The sequence below is a fragment of the Pollachius pollachius genome, assembly GCF_949987615.1.
Source record: "Pollachius pollachius genome assembly, chromosome: 4".
Lineage (NCBI taxonomy): Eukaryota > Metazoa > Chordata > Actinopteri > Gadiformes > Gadidae > Pollachius > Pollachius pollachius.
In genome coordinates, this window is record NC_136937.1 from 21,725,085 (window position 1) to 21,744,257 (window position 19,173).

General features: G+C 44.2%; 1 protein-coding gene across 1 annotated transcript in view; it reads right to left on the reverse strand.

The window, feature by feature from the left end:
* Positions 1-232: 232 nt before the first annotated feature.
* Positions 233-19,173, reverse strand: part of LOC307074846 (NACHT, LRR and PYD domains-containing protein 3-like) — a 28,148-nt gene continuing 9,207 nt past the window's right edge. Inside the window, exons 7-12 of the mRNA XM_079735231.1 lie at positions 18,743-18,916; positions 18,077-18,250; positions 16,818-16,991; positions 3,054-3,227; positions 2,832-2,878; positions 233-1,032 (exon numbers count right to left, since the gene is read on the reverse strand). Coding sequence (XP_079591357.1) covers positions 467-1,032; positions 2,832-2,878; positions 3,054-3,227; positions 16,818-16,991; positions 18,077-18,250; positions 18,743-18,916 — 1,309 coding nt within the window. The 3' untranslated portion in view covers positions 233-466. The remainder of the gene's footprint in view (positions 1,033-2,831; positions 2,879-3,053; positions 3,228-16,817; positions 16,992-18,076; positions 18,251-18,742; positions 18,917-19,173) is intronic.

Consider the following 19,173-nt stretch of genomic DNA (forward strand, 5'->3'; position numbering starts at 1 on the left):
GTTTATATATAAGCATGTGTGTGTGTGTGTGTATATATATATACATGTGTGTGTGTTTATGTGTGTGTGTGTATATTTATGCATGGGTTTATTTATTTGTGTGTATATATATATATATATATATATATATATGCATTTGTGCATATATCTTTTTACATACATGGTTGTGATTGTTTATACGTGTGTGTGCGTGTGTATACGTGTTTGTGTGTGTATGTATATGTGTATGTACGTGTGTGTGTAAACGTGTGTGTCTGTGTGTGTGTATGTGTGTGTGTGTACGTGTTTATATATGTGTTCATATATGTGTATGTGTTTATATATGCATGTGTGTAGTGAGTCTGTGTGTGTGTGTGTGTGTGTGTGTGTGTGTGTGTGTGTTTATATTTGCGTGCGTGCAGTCTGTGTGCATTCCATGTTCATGTGTGTCCTCAGACCGAGGGATAAGGAGAGAGAGAGTGAGAGACTATAAGTTACACAGAGACACTGAGTAACCTAAAGCTGTAGAGAACATAGAGAACCCAAACGCAGGGAGGAGATCCTCCTGGGTAAAGGTGGACTGGAAGGTGTGGATGTGTGTCAGTGTGTCTGAGGACCCTCCTACATCTGGGGACACTCTGTAGAAGGACAGAGTGCCAGCAGGCCGGTCCAGATACACTCCTACTCTGTTAGAACCAGCGGAGGGGAGACACATGTCTGTTTTACTACCGTTGTACCAGGCAGTGTAAACACCATTAAGATAAACAAGACTCCAGGACTTGTTGTTCCCTCCAAACCAGCTGTCACCACCCCCTCCTCTCCTTGTGATTCCTCTGTATGTCACTCCTATATAAACCTCTACTTCCCACTCTACCTCCCAGTAGCAGCGGCCAGTCAGACCCTCTCTACACAACACGTGGGGCCTGTAGGTAAATCTCTCTGTGTGATCAGGATACGACTGGTCCTCTCCAACCAACGTCACCTTTCTGTTGTCCTCAGACAGAGAGAGTCGTCTGTGGGCTGTGTTTGGGTCCAGTGTGAGTTCACAGGCATCTGACATGAGAACAAGACATGATTAGGCTGCTGAAGCATTATTATTATTATATAGACCAGTGGATCTCAACCTTTTTTGAGCAAACGCCCCCCTGACCCCCCCCCAATAAAAAAAAATGAATAAACTAACAACGCCACTCACACTTGTGTTATATTGCTTAAAGGTGTCATTGCATCGTTTTTCATTGGTTTTGCGGTGGTCACTAATAGCAATGAATGCCCTCTGAGTCAGTTTTGGTGAAATAAATTAATAATATTAATGAAAATTCATGACATGCACTGTCCATCACTGTAATATACCCAATTAAACTTCCAGAGGGACACAGGAGGGGGCGGGGAGAGAGAGAGAGAGAGAGAGAGAGAGAGAGAGAGAGAGAGAGACAGACAGAGACAGAGGATTGAACATTCATTCACCGTCCCGCGACTCCCGCCGTGCCCAGTGAACGAATGAATGAATGAATGAATTGCCCGGGAACCGCGGGCAACGTGAGCGCGGCCACGGCACTCCCGCGTCTCCCGCCGTGCCCCGTGAATGAATGAATGGCCCGGGAACTGCGGGCACCGTGATAGCGGCCCGGGCAACGCGGGCGCGGCACTTCCGCGTCTCCCACACCTCCCGCCGTGCCCCGTGAATGAATTAATGGCCCGGAAACCGCGGGCACCGTGACAGCGGCCCGGGCAACGCGGACACTGCGGCCCGGGCAATGCGGGCACCGCGAAAACAGATTGCGCCCAGAGGCCTTATTAGGCCTATATATTTTGTATTTGAAATGCAACGGTCTTTGCGAGGGGACTACACTCAGAGCAGCTAGAACTGAACAACAGCAAGAGGAAGGAGGAAAACGAGCTGAAACAAAATTTGTTATTTTTTTCTTGCTATCGGCCATGTGTGATTGTGTTGTGTTGGTTATTGAACTGTTAACCAGCAAACTTGGTTTATGTTTATCAGCATTACTATAGAGATCATGACGAAAGCTGATGTAACGGAAGTCCGGGCGTGTGCAGGACCGAACTGCGCTGCCTGTATGACCACTGTTACACTGCGCATAGAGAGTAAAAGGTAGCTGAGACGGTAGAGGGGTTAGAAACCAATCAATGAAAATAGGCTATTTATTTCAGGTAGCCTATGTTTTCACCCAAAAGGTTTGAAAACCAATAAAGTTTAAAATCCCCCCCAAAAAAATGAAAAAAAGAATCACGTTCCTAGCGCCCCCTAGGTTGTGCGAACGGTACCACCCCCGTTGAGAAACCAATAAACTGCAATAATAGTATTCTAGTTCAAATCTAACATGAAATACATGTATCATTTCAGCCGTCTTATTATGATTATAAGGTTATTTCTAATATAATAAACTGAATTAAATAATAGCCTAATATTATTAACATCAACATATATCAAGTTCTGATTACACAAATTATAAATATGATTAATGTTAGTAAGCAAACTGTTATGTTGAATATAATAATGATTATTGTATCATGTAACATTTATTTATTTTTTGTTATTTTTTAAGGAATAGGCCAAATAATTAGGATATTAATAAAATAACTGCAATTGCTAATATACAAAATACACAAGCAATAGCTATTATTAAAAATATTATACAGAATGGATGTTATAAAAGTAGGATCTATTGTGATGGTTAACAGTATCATATACGTTAAATACATGATGTCAGCCACCATTGTCATTCCCAATAGGATCTGAATGACCGGACGTCACCTCCTGCTGTGTGGATGGACTTATCATCTCAATAGTTAGTGTGTGTTGTGATGAATCAAAATAAACAGACGCTTACACTTCTTTAGAGCTGGTTTCAGCCTCCACACTCCACCATGCTCCACACTGTGGGAAAACAAAGTGAGAGCAGCATGTTAAAACATTGACCTTCATCATCTGCTGTCTCATCACTTTCTACACAACATGGGTTACAGCTGCCTTTTCAAACCACTTCATCTAGCAGCAACTTGAATCCTGGTAGGAGACTTTGTCCCTGATTGGTGAGCTGTCCTCTCCATACCTGAAAGTGTCCAGCCTCCAGCGTAGATCTTCCAGTCCAGCAGAGAGCAGTGCAGCTCCTAAGTCTCCTGGGTGATTGTAGCTCAGGTCCAGCTCTCTCAGATAGGAGGGGTTGGAGCTTCGAGCTGAGGCGAGAGAAGCACAGCCTTCCTGTGTGACCAGGCAGCCAGACAAGCTACACACACACACACACACACACACGCACACACACACACACACACACACACACACACACACACACTCGTAAAATCCTAAGTTTTTCTAGTCTGCCAACCAGTTTGTAAACGTCCTACTCCAAACTCTTTTTTCTGTTTTCCCGAAACCGTCTTAAACGCTACGTCATTCGTAACCTCTACTTTAAGTTCTAACTTAATATTTTGTGTGTTTCCCGAAACGTTCTTTGCTATGAATCTCTTTCATACGTCGTTTGTTGTTAAGGTTGGTCTGAAGCGCTCGTAGAACCTTCTTAACTCTACCGTAGTGATAGTTCAGTTTCTGACGCCAGTCACCGCCACTGTAACTTTAAGAAACCCCATAGGCGTCGATTCCCCTGGGGACGCGCCCCCACAAGTTTTCCTCAAGATTCATTTTGTACCAACCACTTGTAAAAAAAAAAAAAAACTTGAGTTCAATTATTATGGATTATTACACAGGTCTTCTCAATTCTGAATGAATTATATTTGATAATTAAGTATAATTGACGGCTTTCAAGGAAAACAAAGGACTTTTTGCCTCTAATGACATCTTTGGTATCACTCCGCAAGTAGTCCGGTAACTTGTCAACCCCAGCGTCTTTGGTTGCTAGGCGACATCAACATCTTTGGCGGACTATTTCTCTGCTGATCAACACTACGAAAGCTGGTAACAAATAAATTTTAAAAAGACACACCATGTGAAGTTATTTTTTCATTTTGGCAAGTACCCGTGTAATAAGCGGGATAATGTATAGAACGTCGCCGGTCATCATCGAAATTTTCCCGATAATGACCGGCGTTCTATACATTATCCCTTACTTATTACATGGCTCTTCTTAATGCTGTAGACTGCTCCATTCACTTGCATGGGCCTTCCTAACATTCAGCTGTCAATTATTTTTGTTTATTACACTGCTCTTCTCAATGCAGTGGAATGCTCACATCCAGCATATTTAACGGCTGTCAAGGAAAGTGGATTTTTTGCCTCTGATTCATGTCATCTGTATCACTCCGCAGTCCGGTGACTTATCAACCCCAGCGTATTCGGTTGCTAAGCGACGTTAACGAAACCCCCTTTGTTCATGGAACTGCCACATTAACAGTGTTGTGTTTCACCAATGGGTTTAAGTCGTTCATGAAGAAAATAATTGCTTGACCCACAAGCACAAAATAAATTCCAATAATTAAAAGAACTCGCAACTTCAAAAAATGATTGAATTCATTTTACAAATCAAAAAAGAACAAAACTTTCTTCTAAATGAATGAAATGATACTGGGAAACGAGTCAACCATTATAAGCAACGAGTGAACGTAATAAATGGTCGAAAGACTTCAACCACTGATGTCATGTACTGATGACGTCAGCACGTCAACGTTGTAACGTGCATTCTTGACGGAGACACCTTGAAGTAAAGTACGGTAAAACTTGGCTCTCAGTGTGTGCGTGATTCAATTCAGTTTCTAGGCATAACATGCCATTAGAAGTGTAACATTGGCGACGAGGATGACCAAGCTCGGTACTAGTTAAATCTGAAGTGAGTTTAGTTCGTCTACGAGATGGAGAACAATAATTCTAACGTGCCGAAGTTTGAGTGCTACAATGAGCCTGCTACGCAAGGACCTCGCTGGACACGGTGGCTGACAGCGTTTGAGCTGTTCGCAGACAGCAAAGGATTGATTATGGCGGAAAATGTGAGCGATAACACTAAAATTCGGAGAAGGGCATTACTCTTGCATCACGCTGGGACAGATGTGCAGGATGTCTTTTCCACTCTTGAGGACACGGGAGGTTCAGAGGACTATGTCAAGGCAGTGGATGCTCTGAACAACTACTTTGTCCTCAGGTGAATACCGCGTTCGCGCGCCAATCTTTCTATCAAATATCACAGAACAATGGGGAGACTGTACAGCAGTTTGTAACGCGTTTGCGGCAGACAGCCAAAGACTGTGCTTTTGGGGCTGACATGGCTAACCAGCTAAGGGATGCTGTACTGAGTAGATGCACTTCGGAATATGTGCGGAGAAAGTTGCTCGAGGAGGGCTCGGCATTGACTCTGGCAAGAGCGCTGGAGATCGCTGCACAATGTGAACGTGTTGAACAGCAAATGGCGGCCATGCGTGTGAGTACCACGGAGGCTAAAGGCACTGTGACTGTAAACCAGATAGCCAAAGGAAAATGGGCGAATAAGAGCCGAAAACGTGATGGAGAGGAAAAAGGGAAAGAGAAAGTGTGCTTTAGATGTGGGCACAGAGACCACTTTGCAAAAGATGAGAAATGCCCAGCACGTGGACAAACCTGCAGAAAATGCAATGGTAAAGACCACTACGCCAAAATGTGCAAATCTAAAGCTAGCAAGGGGTCAGTGAAATATGTAGACTCAAGAAAGGAAGAAAAGCAGGATAATGATTTTGCATTTGTAGTACGTGACAATAGCTGCATTGACAGACTAACATTTAATGTGGGAGGTGTAGACCTAGTGATGTTAATTGACTCAGGGGCTATGACCAACATAGTAGATGAAAATACATGGGAAGGATTAAAGAAAGAAAAGATACAGTGTAAGTCATTCAAGTCAGATAAAAAACTATACACATACTCATCAAATGAACCACTACTAGTGAAGGGAGTATTCACATGTGAAGTGAGGATAGGGAAAAGGGAAACAAAAGCAGAATTTACAGTAATAGCAGGTCAGGGATTACCGCTATTAGGCCGAGAGACAGCTACAAAGCTAGGTGTGCTAAAGGTGGGTGTAGATGTAGCAGCGGTTACTGATGTAAAGGCAGAGGTTAGAGGGAAGTACCCAAAGCTCTTCACAGGGGTGGGTAAACTCAATACCAAGCAAATCAGACTGCACATCGACGACAATGTGGAACCCATAGCACAACCACTGAGACGGATACCATTCCACCTGAGAGAGGCGGTTGACAAGAAAGTAGAGGAGCTGCTGAGAATGGACATTATCGAGAAGGTTGAGGGTCCAACACCGTGGGTAAACCCAGTCGTAGTAGTTCCAAAAGCAAAAGACACTGACATTCGTCTATGCCTAGACATGAGAAGGGCAAACAGAGCTATTATCAGAGGAAGATATCCGATCCCGACAGTTGATGAACTGCTACACGATATGAATGGCTCAGTTGTGTTTAGTAAGCTCGATCTAAAATGGGGCTACCACCAGATGGAGCTTACAGAACAGTCAAGAGCTATAACGACGTTCGCCGTGCACAGTGGAACATACCGCTACAAAAGACTCATATTCGGGGTCTCATCAGCGAGTGAGCAGTACCAACACGAAGTGGCGACGGCACTGGCTGGCATCGAAGGAGTGGCCAACATATCAGACGACATCATCGTCCATGCACCCGACTGTGAGACACACAACAAGCGACTACACGCCGTACTGGAGAGACTAGAGAAATGCGGCCTAACCTTAAATGGTGAGAAGTGTCAGTTTGAGATGGACAAATTAGTTTTCATGGGCATACTGTTGTCAGAAAAGGGAATAGGACCCACAAATGAGAGAGTGAGAGCACTGGTCGAGGCACGCGAGCCAGAGAATGCATCAGAGGTCCGCAGTTTTCTGGGTTTGGCTGGGTACAGTAGCAGATTCATACCCCAGTTCGCTGCCATCTCAGTGCCGCTGCGGAGACTGACCAAGAAAGATGTGCCATTTGTCTTTGGCCCTGAACAGAAAGTGGCATTCGAGTCACTCAAGAATAAGTTTGCCGAGGCGAGCACGCTGGCATACTTTGACAAAGATGCCCCCACAAAAGTGATAGCTGATGCAGGGCCAGTGGGCATAGGAGCAGTTCTGATACAGGAGCAGCAGGGAGCTATGGTGCCTATATGCTACGTGAGCAGGAGCCTGACAGACTGTGAAAAGAGATATTCCCAAACGGAGCGTGAAGCCCTGGCACTGGTTTGGGCATGTGAACGCCTACATCCGTACATATATGGCAAGAGGTTCGACCTGGTAACAGATCATAAGGCCCTGGAGGTGATCTATAGCCCCAGATCAAAGCCATGTGCGCGGATTGAGCGTTGGGTGCTCCGCCTCCAACCTTATGACTTTCAAGTAATACACATAGCCGGGAAATACAACATTGCTGATCCTCTGTCTCGTCTCCTGGGGGAGACGGCGAAGAAGACGACACATGCACACGGAGCAGAGGAATACGTGCGCTTCGTGGCGGTGCAGGCGACGCCCAGGGCGCTGACTACGAGGGAGGTAGAGAGAGCCTCCGCAGAGGATGAAGAACTGTCTGAGGTGAGAAAAGCAATACAGACGGGCCGATTTGATAAGTGCTCAGCTTATGCCCGTATTGCAAATGAACTGTGTACCATTGGGCAATTAGTGCTGAGGGGGACACGGATTGTCCTACCACATGCTCTACAGAACAGAGCGTTAGCCTTAGCTCATGAAGGACACTTAGGCATTGTAGGGACAAAACAACATTTGAGGGGAAAGGTGTGGTGGCCAGGAATGTATGGGGCGACAGAAAAATATGTCAAATCATGCCATGGGTGCCAACTAGTGGCACGGCCTGACGTACCAGAGCCATTGCGGCCAACAACTCTCCCTGATGGACCATGGCAGGACATTGCCACAGACTTGTTAGGTCCATTGCCAACAGGACACTCCATCCTGGTAGTTGTAGACTATTACAGCCGTTATTATGAATACGAGATCATGCGATCCACCACGACAGACAAAGTGATAGACTGTTTAGAGAACATCTTCAGCCGCCACGGTCTGCCTGTCTCTATCAGATCTGACTGTGGGCCACAGTTCTTGTCATCACAGTTCCAGGACTTCTGTCAGGAGAACGGCATACAACACGTGAAGACGACGCCTAGGTGGGCACAAGCGAATGGAGAAGTCGAGAGGCAAAATGCGTCGATCATGAAACGGATCCGCATCGCACAGGCAGAGGGACTGGATTGGCAGAAGGAACTACGCCGATACGTCACCATCTACAGATCCATCGACCACTCCACCACGGGCAGGAGCTCCGCCGAACTCCTGTTCAATCGGAAGCTCAGGGGAAAGTTGCCAGACATCAGTACACCAAGGATTGACCTCGAGGCCAGAGACACTGATGCTGAGCGCAAGGGCAAGTCCAAAATGTATGCTGACGAGCGGCGCGGAGCCAGACTGTCCCCAGTGCAGGTGGGAGACAAGGTGCTTTTGAAACAGGACAAGACAGATAAATTCACAACAACATTTAACCAGACACCTCACACGGTAGTTAGTAAGAACGGTAACTGTGTGGTAGTTGAGTCACCCACAGGAGCTCAGTACTCCAGAAACACCACACATGTCAAAGTGTACACACCAGCTCAGCAGACACCCCCACCCGGTGGAAGTGAACCAAAGACAGTGAGTGAGACAGTAAACACGCCACCAGAACATGTTGTGACGTCCACACCAGAGACGCTCGCTCAGGGGTCAACACCATGCCGACCTCTTACAGTGCAGACGGAGCGACCGCGCCGAGAAGTGAAAATGCCCCAGAGATTCACAAGCTTTGTTATGAAGTGAATGTGTAATAGTAATGCATATGTTCATGTTTATGTTCAATGAAAATTAATGCACAATGCTAGAGGACATTAATGTTTATTGGAAAAGAACCAAAGGTTTATTCTGACAGAGAATATGTTGATTAGATTCATTATATGGTTAGTGTTCAAGTAGCCAAACTGAATGTTTATGTGAAGGGAATATTAGAGTTTTAATCCAAGTAAGGGGGGGATGTCATGTACTGATGACGTCAGCACGTCAACGTTGTAACGTGCATTCTTGACGGAGACACCTTGAAGTAAAGTACGGTAAAACTTGGCTCTCAGTGTGTGCGTGATTCAATTCAGTTTCTAGGCATAACATGCCATTAGAAGTGTAACAACTGCCTCTTTCCCTTGACACTTAGTTTTCACCTGACAAACACACACTAGCCGGGCGGTGCGCAAAGCCCGCACACAGACCCCTACAGGTAGCCAAGTAACCCTTGTAAACAGAAAATCAATAGCTTCATTTGACCGGCTGCGACAGATGTAATTAAGGATGTAATTGCCTCAATCTCCTCAGCTGTTACTATATTTCTTATATATTTTTTAAATCAGTGTATGCTATGCTAGTATGTTCGCCCATTGATAATAAATGTTTAGGCCTACTAGAAGGATTTCAAGCAATGTTTTATTCGAATAGACTGCAATATGTTTTAGAACACTGTGCATGCACCTGCGCATGAAATGGAAAATCGAAATCTGAGCAATCAATTTCAGCACTTTCTACCTGGACAGCACCGTGTACGAACGACGTTAGGAGTGTTTCCTAAGAAGACTTCTAAGAGACGTTCCGGAAACACGCCTATAGAGGTAAACAACTTTTATAAGTCTAAACGTAGGATCCTTCGTAGCACGCTAAGAGTGGACATTATCGGAAAACCTCGCCCGGTACCGTGCAGGTCAATGGAGAAGTATTTTTTCTTTGAGATGATCGTCAACATAGAAATCTATGCCATATAATCACTGTTACTGACATAAGTCCCAATTTAGAGAAAAAAGGGGTAAAATCCCTATGTTGTTGCCGTTCTTTTTGCCAAACACTACATGAACTACACTGTTCCACTCTGCTGAACGTGGGCAGCGTTATTTTCAAGATGCCTGAGGGCCTTTTCCGACGCACTCTGATGTCGCGACCAAGGGACCCCAGCGGTACGGTTTGTGAGGACTTGTGGAGCTCTGTCCGGGCAGCGGTTTGTGAGGATGTGTGGAGCTCTGTCCGGGCAGCGGTTTGTAAGGACGTGTGGAGCTCTGTCCGGATAGCGGTTTGTGTGGGGGTGTGGAGCTCTGGAGCAGCAGAGTTTAGAGACAGAGCAGACAGATGAGAAGACCCGCCCTACTCTGCTTCTCACTGGCTTGGACTTGATGATGACTTGGATGAGGCATAGACCATAGATAGAGATTTCTGTTTATTGTTAACCAAATACTGTTATTGTTTACATTGCATTTTATTTATGCGGTACATACAGCGGAAGGGAGCTTGTTCCACCACTGCGGTGCCAAAACAGAGAAGAGTTGTGACTTTGATGATCGCCTTTTCCTTGCTCTTAGCGATGGCGGTACCAGACATCCAGCTGAAGAAGTTGAGTGGAGCTCTCGAGCTGGGGTGTGTGATTTGACCAACGCTTGGAGGTAGGCAGGGGCAGTTCCATTGACCGCCTTGTATGCCAGTACCATTATCTTGAATCAGATACGAGCTACTACTGGGAGCCAGTGGAGGTCCCGAAAGAGGGGGGTCATATTGGAGAATTTAGGTAGGTTTAACACGAGGCGTGCTGCAGAATTCTGGATACGCTGCAAAGGTTTAATCGCGTAGGCAGGTAGTCCAGTCAGGAGCGAGTTGCAGTAGTCGAGGCGGGAGATGACGAGCGATTGGACGAAGAGCTGAGCTGCTTCCTTCGTGAGGAAAAACCGGATCCTGCGGATGTTGTAGAAGGCAAATCTGCAGGATCGGGCCACGCGGTGATGTTGGAGGTGCAGCATAACTGATTGTCCAGTAGCACACCAAGGTTTATTTGAATGTTTGTTCACAATAAACTAATCTCTGAATGAAACACCACGTTTGTCTCATATGAATATATCTACTATTCATGCATGAGGCCTGTGTAGAACCAGTTATATTTGCAAACTGTCCCTTGATAAATAATGTTCACATCATTTCTAATGGTGGTACACTCTGGTCTACACGATCTGTTGCAAGAGACAGCTACTAAATAAACGACTGGCCCATAGACTACTTACAAGGTGAGAGAGTAGTTGTCAAATTTTCCTGTGTGGATGGAATGAGGAATAGTTCACTCAAAATTAGGGCTGGGCGATATATAGAATATATGCGATGTACCGCGAGATGTTCTCCAGGCGATGTATAAAATGCCCCTGTCGCGAACATCGAATACAAATTGGCACGTAATGTTTCTTTTTGCCGCCGCCGGCATACTCGTTGTGTTCCCTTCTCTCGCTCTTTCCTGTGGCTCTCTGCCTCACAGACTCATATGCATTAAACACACTCACTCCCCCCGCGAGATTCTAGGATTCTACGCGCGTGTGTGACGGTCGCGTGTGTGACGTCACACACGCGACCGGTGAGTGAGAACAGCGACCGGTCACTCATCTCCTACCGTTGAGTGAGAACAGCGAGAGAGAGAGAAAAGATGATGGAAACGGAGGATTTGGTTTCAAAAAAAGAATAGTTCAGGATCCGTCGTCTGGCAGTGGTTTGGCTACCGAAAGGAAGATGTGGAACAAAAAACGGCTTTGAGCACTGTTTTTGCTCGAAAATAATTAACGGTTTGAATAAATGCTGTGTTAGTAAATCTAACTTCCTGTGATTTTCCTTTTCTTATGTGCAAGTTCTAAATTCTTCCAATAGAAAGCACTAATGAGTTTAAACAATATGTTGTTTCATGTAATCTACATGCAGACTTATGTTTCAGGAATATTCGAATTATTATAACATGTAGTAACATTATGCCAGACATGGCTGAATCTAGCATTTATGATGTGCTCTAGAGGATATTCAAAATATATCGAGATATATATCGTGTATCGAGATATAGTAAAAAAATATTGAGATATTCATTTTGGCCCAAATCGCCCAGCCCTACTCAAAATACATAATTACGTAGTGGTCTCACCCTATAGTCTGTGGGCCAGTACTGATTGTAAAGTCGATACTGGCCAAGCAGCAGAAGTTAAGTGACAATGTGCAAACACTGCTGCCCGATTTCTGGGTGAACTAAATATGCAAGAGTAGTCTTACATGTCATTGTTTATAGCACAGGGCGCTTATCCTTTGCTGGACGGGACGCTTTAAAACATTAAGAGTTTTCCCACTTCTCCAGGCACCACTACACCAATGCTTACAGCTAAATGTTGAAATATAGCTGGATTCAACCATTAATTAACTATTATTAATCCTTGGCAGTGGCGCAAAAAGTAGGTGTGCACTATATGCGGCGCATAGGGGCGCCACACCAGAGGGGGCGCCAAGGCAATGGAAGTAAAATTATTTGAGTCGGCACTTTCTGTATTTAACAGCGTTTGTGTAAATGATATGATGATCAATAACAGAGGACCGTCACTGATAAGGCGCCCTCCCGCTCCTTCGCCTCCCTCCCACACGGAGCTCCAGTGGGCGCCCCCTCGAGCACGACCTAGAGGCGAGTGCCAGAGTGTTTTCATTTGAACCGTATTGTCACCTGATGACACATACCTCAATATGGAGAGGCAGAGAAAAAAGCTCTCGGGGTCAAAACATAGAAAAAGAAGATTGGGAAGGAGAAGGAGTGCGCAGGGATGAAGATGTAAGCTTTTCAAAGTGGTTGAAAGACAGTAGTTTTCAGTGAATCAAGAGGAGGCTTGTAAATATTCAGGTTAGCTAAATCTACTACTAGTAAAACAACAGGTTACTGTTGTCTTGCAACTGTACTGATCAGAATGGAGCCTTCAATATAACAGATCATGACAAGAAAAATAAAGGAACTTGTTTGTGGTTATTTTGTTTTGCTTCAATCTCTATGCAAATCTTTGTTTTACGTGAATAGACCCAGTAAAAACGTGTTATAAAGTTGATACAAAAAAATCGATTCAGATAAGTTATAATCAAAAAAAAAAAGTCTGAATCGAGACTGAATCGTCCTTCACAGTATCGATGCATCAAAGAATTACTTATTTTTCCCACCCCTATTGGTAACTGTACTCCAAAGGTTCTAACAGAGTCTTTTGTTTTGCATGTAAGCTTTTTGGTAAAGCTAGAGTTGCTGACACGCGCCTTGTGGTGGGGTATAAAAACTGGCAGTGTCTTTCAAAAATATTGAAGCAAAATGAAACAAGTGGTTATCACATAAATGCTTATCTGATGTGAAAATAATTGGCATCCCGCTTACGCCTAGGTAAACTATTGATAGCGAATTGCAGAGCAAAAAAAACCACAGAGCCTGTTGACTTGAGTGATAGACTGCATACTCTTCCTTGCAGAAAGAAACCTGCCACTGAGGGGGAAAAAAGCAGTTAGGAAATCCTAGAAATGGAAATTTTCTGGGTATACTTGATCTCATAGCACGGTATGATGTTACACTGGCAGAGCATCTTAGAAAGTCTGCCTCTAAAAAAAACACTGGATATCTGTCCTGGTGCACTCAAAATGAATTTTTTGATTCAATATCAGAGTGTGTTTTAGGTGTTTTTTTGGGGGGGGGGGGCTGCTATGTGTCTGCATACCCCCCAAAAAGTAGGCAGTTGCGCCCCTGATCCTTGGCTTTCCTTATTTATTATTTCATAACAAAGAGCTTTTATAAGTTTGTCTCTTCACCCTGTTTACACAGTATAACAAAATTATTCTGTGGCCTAATGATATTTGTGAACTAATGTTTAGCAATTTGAATAATGAATATTGAACAAAGTAAGCTTTAAAAATACATTTCTGTGACAATTGTACATTTCAAATCATTTTATTTATATTTTTCCAGAGACCATCCAAAATGTTGCTGTTCAGGCTTTCATAGGGTCTTAGGTGTCCAACTAGGGGTCTCAGACCCTCCCAAGACCCCCTGTACCTCACCCTGCCCTAAACTATCCCGTCCAAGCTCTTCCTCAACTTTTTATTTAATTACTTAATTTTACTTATTTGTTTTAATATTCACACCTAACTTTCAGTAACAGGCGAACAACCAAAGTGAGCCCTATCATACAACTTCTGCACATAAAATCGTTGGCGAAAAACACTTTTCCCCACCACCCGCAAACAATGGCGTTCTACCTTGGCTAACAGTCGCTTCACATGGAAAATGCAGTAGACGGAGGAAGCGAGGGCCGCATGCTGGAGTCCTGTTCAGGCTGAGGAAACGTGAGAAAACGTGACTATTCTTTTGGCAAACGTCCAGTCACTAGACAACAAGCTGGATGAACTCCGGAGCAGGATGGCGTTTCAATTGGACATTAAGAACTGTAACGTTATGGTTTTCAGAGACTTGACTCGACCCATAGGCCCCGGACTGCGCCATTGTTCTACACAGACTCTCCATTCACCACCAGGACAGGACCACAACATCGGGGAAGAGCAAGGGGGGAGGTGTCTGCTTTATGATCAACAACAAGTGCTGCCCAGACGTGGAGGTACTTTAATCGGACTGTTCTCCCAACTTAGAGCACCTCATGATCGGATGCCAGCCTTATTATTTGCCAAGGGAGTTTACATCGGTCGTGCTCACAGCGGTGTACGTCCCACCGGCGTTGCAGAGCTGTATGGAGTTATCGACAGGATGGAGACCTCAATGCCCGAGGCTGCTTTCATTGTGGCCAGGGATTTTAATAAAGCCAACTTGAGGAAAGTCCTGCCGAGAAACCACCAGCACATCAACTTTCCTACATGAGGTGGAAACACGCTCAACCATGTTTACTCACCCTTCCGCAACGGATATAAGGCCCTCCTACGACCCCTACTCGGCAAATCAGACCACAGCTCGGTACTGCTTCTGCCTTCCTATATGCAGACACTCCGGTGAGACAGGCCGGTGACGCGGACCATTCAGCGCTGGTCCGACCAATCAGTCACTGCATTACGGGACTGTTTCAGCACTACGGAGTGGGATGTGTTTAAGGACGACAATTTAATCACACACACAGACTCAGTGATTTGCTACATCGGCAAATGCATTAATGACATCGTGCCGTGGATTACCGTATGGACATTCCCAAATCAGAAGCCCTGGGTTAATGGAGAAGTCTGAGCCAAACATAAGGCATGGACCGATGCCTACAACTCAGGTGATTTGTAGGAGTACAGCAAGTCCAGGTATGCGCTCCGGAGAGCTATTAACAGTGCTAAGGGACAATACAGGGACAGAGTGGAGTCTAACTTTCAGGGCTCCAACTCAATACACATGTGGCTCGGACTAAGAACAATAACAAACTGTAAAGGGACAATGAGCATGGCTGAGGAAGTGTCTCCATCTCATCCAGATGACCGTAACACCTTTTAAGCACGTTTTGAGAGTGACTCCCCGGCAGAGGAAGTACAGAAGGACCAGGAGGACTCCTGCCACCTAGTAATAACTAGGGCAGATGTGTGCAAATCCTTCAAAAGGATTAATCCACACAAGGAGCCTGGACCTGATGTTATCCCTGGCTGAGCTCATTTCAACATGTCACTGCTCCAGTCTGTGGTTCCCACATGTCACATCTTGCCTTAACGACTATCGCCCAGTAGCACTCACCTCCATCGTCATGAAGTGCTTTGAGCTGTTAGTCAAATCATTCATCACCTCCTCCCTGACTCACTGGACCCCCTGCAGTTTGCATTCAGGGCAAACAGGTCCACAGACGACGCCATTGCCCTCACCCATCACACTGCCCTCTCCCACCTGGATCAGAGGAACACATATGTGAGAATGCTATTCATTGACTACAGTTCAGCATTCAACACCATTGTGCCCTCCAAGCTCGGCGGGAAGCTCAGGGACCTCTGGCTCAACACCGCCCTCTGTAACTGGATCCTGAGCTTCCTGATGGGCAGACCCCAGGCAGTGTGGATAGGGAACGCAAAATCATCCACCCTGACACTCAACACCGGCGCACCCCAGGGCTGCTTGCTCAGCCCTCTTCTCTACTCGCTGTTCACCCATGACTGCGTGGCCACACACAGCTCCAACACCATCATCAAGTTTGCTGACGACACAACCGTCATCGGCCTGATCACCGACGGCGACGAGACGGCGTACAGAGACAAGGTCAGAACTTTGACATCATGGTGTCAGGACAACAACCTCAATCTCAACTTCATCAAAGCTAAGATGCTGAATGTGGACTACAGGAAGCGACAGGGAGTAGGACACGCCCCCATCACCATCAACCGGAGAGAAGCAGAGAAGTAGATAGAGTCCGCAGCTTCAAGTTCCTCAGGGTCCACATCAGCGAGGACCTGACCTGGACTCAGCACACCAATGCCATCACAAAGACGGCAAGACAGCGGCTCTTTTTCCTCTGCAGGCAGAGGAGGTTCAACATGGACTCAAGGATACTCTGCAATTTCTACAGGTGCACCACAGAGAGTATACTGACTGGCTCCATCACCGCCTGGTACGTCAGTTGCTCCGCCCTCAACCGTTAGCCCTTACAGAGGGTGGTGCGAGACCATTCGGTCTCACACCAACAGCCACTATGGCACTTTATATTCGACATCTGTATAGAAAAATGTCTGTTTACATATCTGCATAAATATTCTTATTTCACATTTTTATATTCCATTCAGTATTCTATTTCAAATTAAATTTCATTAACAAAAACAAAATACTTTTTATATTTTTATTTCATTCTCATTATTTCATGTCCAGTATTGTTTTTTATTTATTGTGTTTTTAGGTCTCATCTCTCTTTACTTGTGTACTTTCTCTTTTTATGTTGCATTGTGAAGGAGCCTGAGACTCAGGCAATCTTGAATCTTGAGTTATAAGCTGCTATATAACTGTCTTCTGATGTGGAACTTGTGGTGTAACTGTTGAGTAAAACTGACCTGAGAGTTTCCAGTGTACAGTGTGAACTCCCCAGTCCGACAGAGAGCAGTTTCACTCCTGAATCCTGCAGATCATTGGTACTCAGGTCCAGCTCTCTCAGACTAGAGGAGTTGGAGCTGAGAACTGAGGCCAGAGCTTCACAGCATCTCTCTGACAGATGACAGCCATTCAGCCTTCACACACAACAAACAGAACATGTTAGGAACTGTGTTTAATGTTTGATTTAAAAAAAAATATTAGACATGTTTTATTAGTTTAACTAAATATCATCACAATAAATCTTCAAAGTATGATTTACTTAGAGATCAGATTAAGTAAAGATTCAACAAAACTCCTGAAAACATCCCTGAAAAGACCCAGTTGTAAGAATAAGCTGTTATTAAACTTTACTAAACTCTAAAGTCCACCTTACTGTCTGACTACATGATGATGAGTAGAATATGAATGTTATAAAACGTACACCTTATAACACCATTAACAAACTGAATCTAATGTAGACCTTTTACTGTCATGGCAACACAAATAGATTGAGATTGAGGTATTGTGTTTGATAAGATGAGTGGAAATGGCGCTGCGATGCACGCAAACTGCAAAGGTTTATTTCAGTGCTGGGAGTTAAGCTGCGGCTGAATTGTGGCGCAGGTGTGATCGCTCTATTGGGAAACACAACCCACTTAAGTACCCATGAAGACACTCTGCTTTGATCAGAAAACTAAAACAGTGGTTTGTACTTTGTGCAAGGTTAAATTGAAATGTAACCACAGCACTAACGTTATCAAGAGCATGTGAAGAAATGAACTATTCTGGATGACGCCATAGAAGAAAATAAATCCTATTTGGTGTATAATCAGCAGCCGGTTATTATAAGTAGATATTTGTTTCAGGGGGAAGAGGATGAAGAGTTGCTTCGTGAGGAAAGAGATGTTAAAGCGCTGGGGGTAAAAACTGAAAAAGACCCCTTATGCAATCAAAACATGAACAACTTATTTAAAGTGATTGAATCTGTTCACATGAATGGACACAGATGGATGGTACGTGACCAAGGACATTTTCACATCTAATAAAGGGGTGAGACCACAATTTTTAGGGTACCAAATGAACAAGTTATTGGCAGCAGTAGAAATGATGTCTTGAGCCATGAAAGAACATATATCTTACTTATTGATTTAGACAAGTTTACTTTTTGGAGGTAAATCTGTTCAATGTCCTCTGATGTGGAACTTTTGGTGTAACGGTTTGACCATTGAGTAAAACTGACCTGAGAGTTTTCAGAGTACAGTGTGGACTCCCCAGTCCAGCAGAGAGCAGCTTCACTCCTGAATCCTGCAGATCATTGGTACTCAGGTCCAGCAATATCAGACTAGAGGAGTTGGAGCTGAGAACTGAGGCCAGAGCTTCACAGCATCTCTCTGACAGATGACAGCCATTCAGCCTTCACTCACAATAAACAGAACATGTTAGGAACTGTGTTTAATGTTTGATTTTAATTTTTTTATTAGACATGTTTTATTAATTTAACTAAATATCAATGCAAAAAATCGTAAAAATATGACTTACTTAGAGATCAGATAAATAAAGATTCAACAAAACTCCTGGAAACGTCCCTGAAAAGACCCAGTTCTAAGAAGAAGCCGTTATTAAACTTCACTAAACTCTAAAGTCCACCTTACTGTCCGACTACATGATGATGAGTAGAATAGGAATGTAATAAAACATACACCTTATAACATCGTTAACAAACTGAATCCAACGTACACCTTTTACTGTCATGGCAACCCAAATAGAATGAGATGTAGGTCTTGTGTTTGATAAGATGAGTGGTAATGGCACTGGGGTGCATGCAAACTGCCAAGGTTTTGTTCTGTTCAATGTCCTCTGATGTGGAACTTGTGGTGTAACTTTTTGACCATTGAGTAAAACTGACCTGAGCATTACCAGTGTACAGTGTGGACTCCTCAGTCCAGCAGAGAGCACCTTCACTCCTGAATCCTGCAGATCATTGGTACTCAGGTCCAGCTCTCTCAGACTAGAGGTGTTGGAGCTGAGAACTGAGGCCAGAGCCTCACAGCATCTCTCTGACAGATTACAGCCATTCAGCCTTCACACACAACAAACAGAACATGTTAGGAACTGTTAAACTGATCAAACCAACTTAAATTTTTTCCTTCAACATAATAGAATTGAGTTGAACTCTTTAGAGATGTTTTATTAATTGAACTAATATATACTAGTCAATACATTCGATTCTAACGTTTATTCAATACCGAGTGTATAATGAATAATATTAAAAAGCTTATTTCTAGTCTTTGAAAATGCTTTCACTTTTTTTTTTCACTTATCACTTTTTATTGTAGT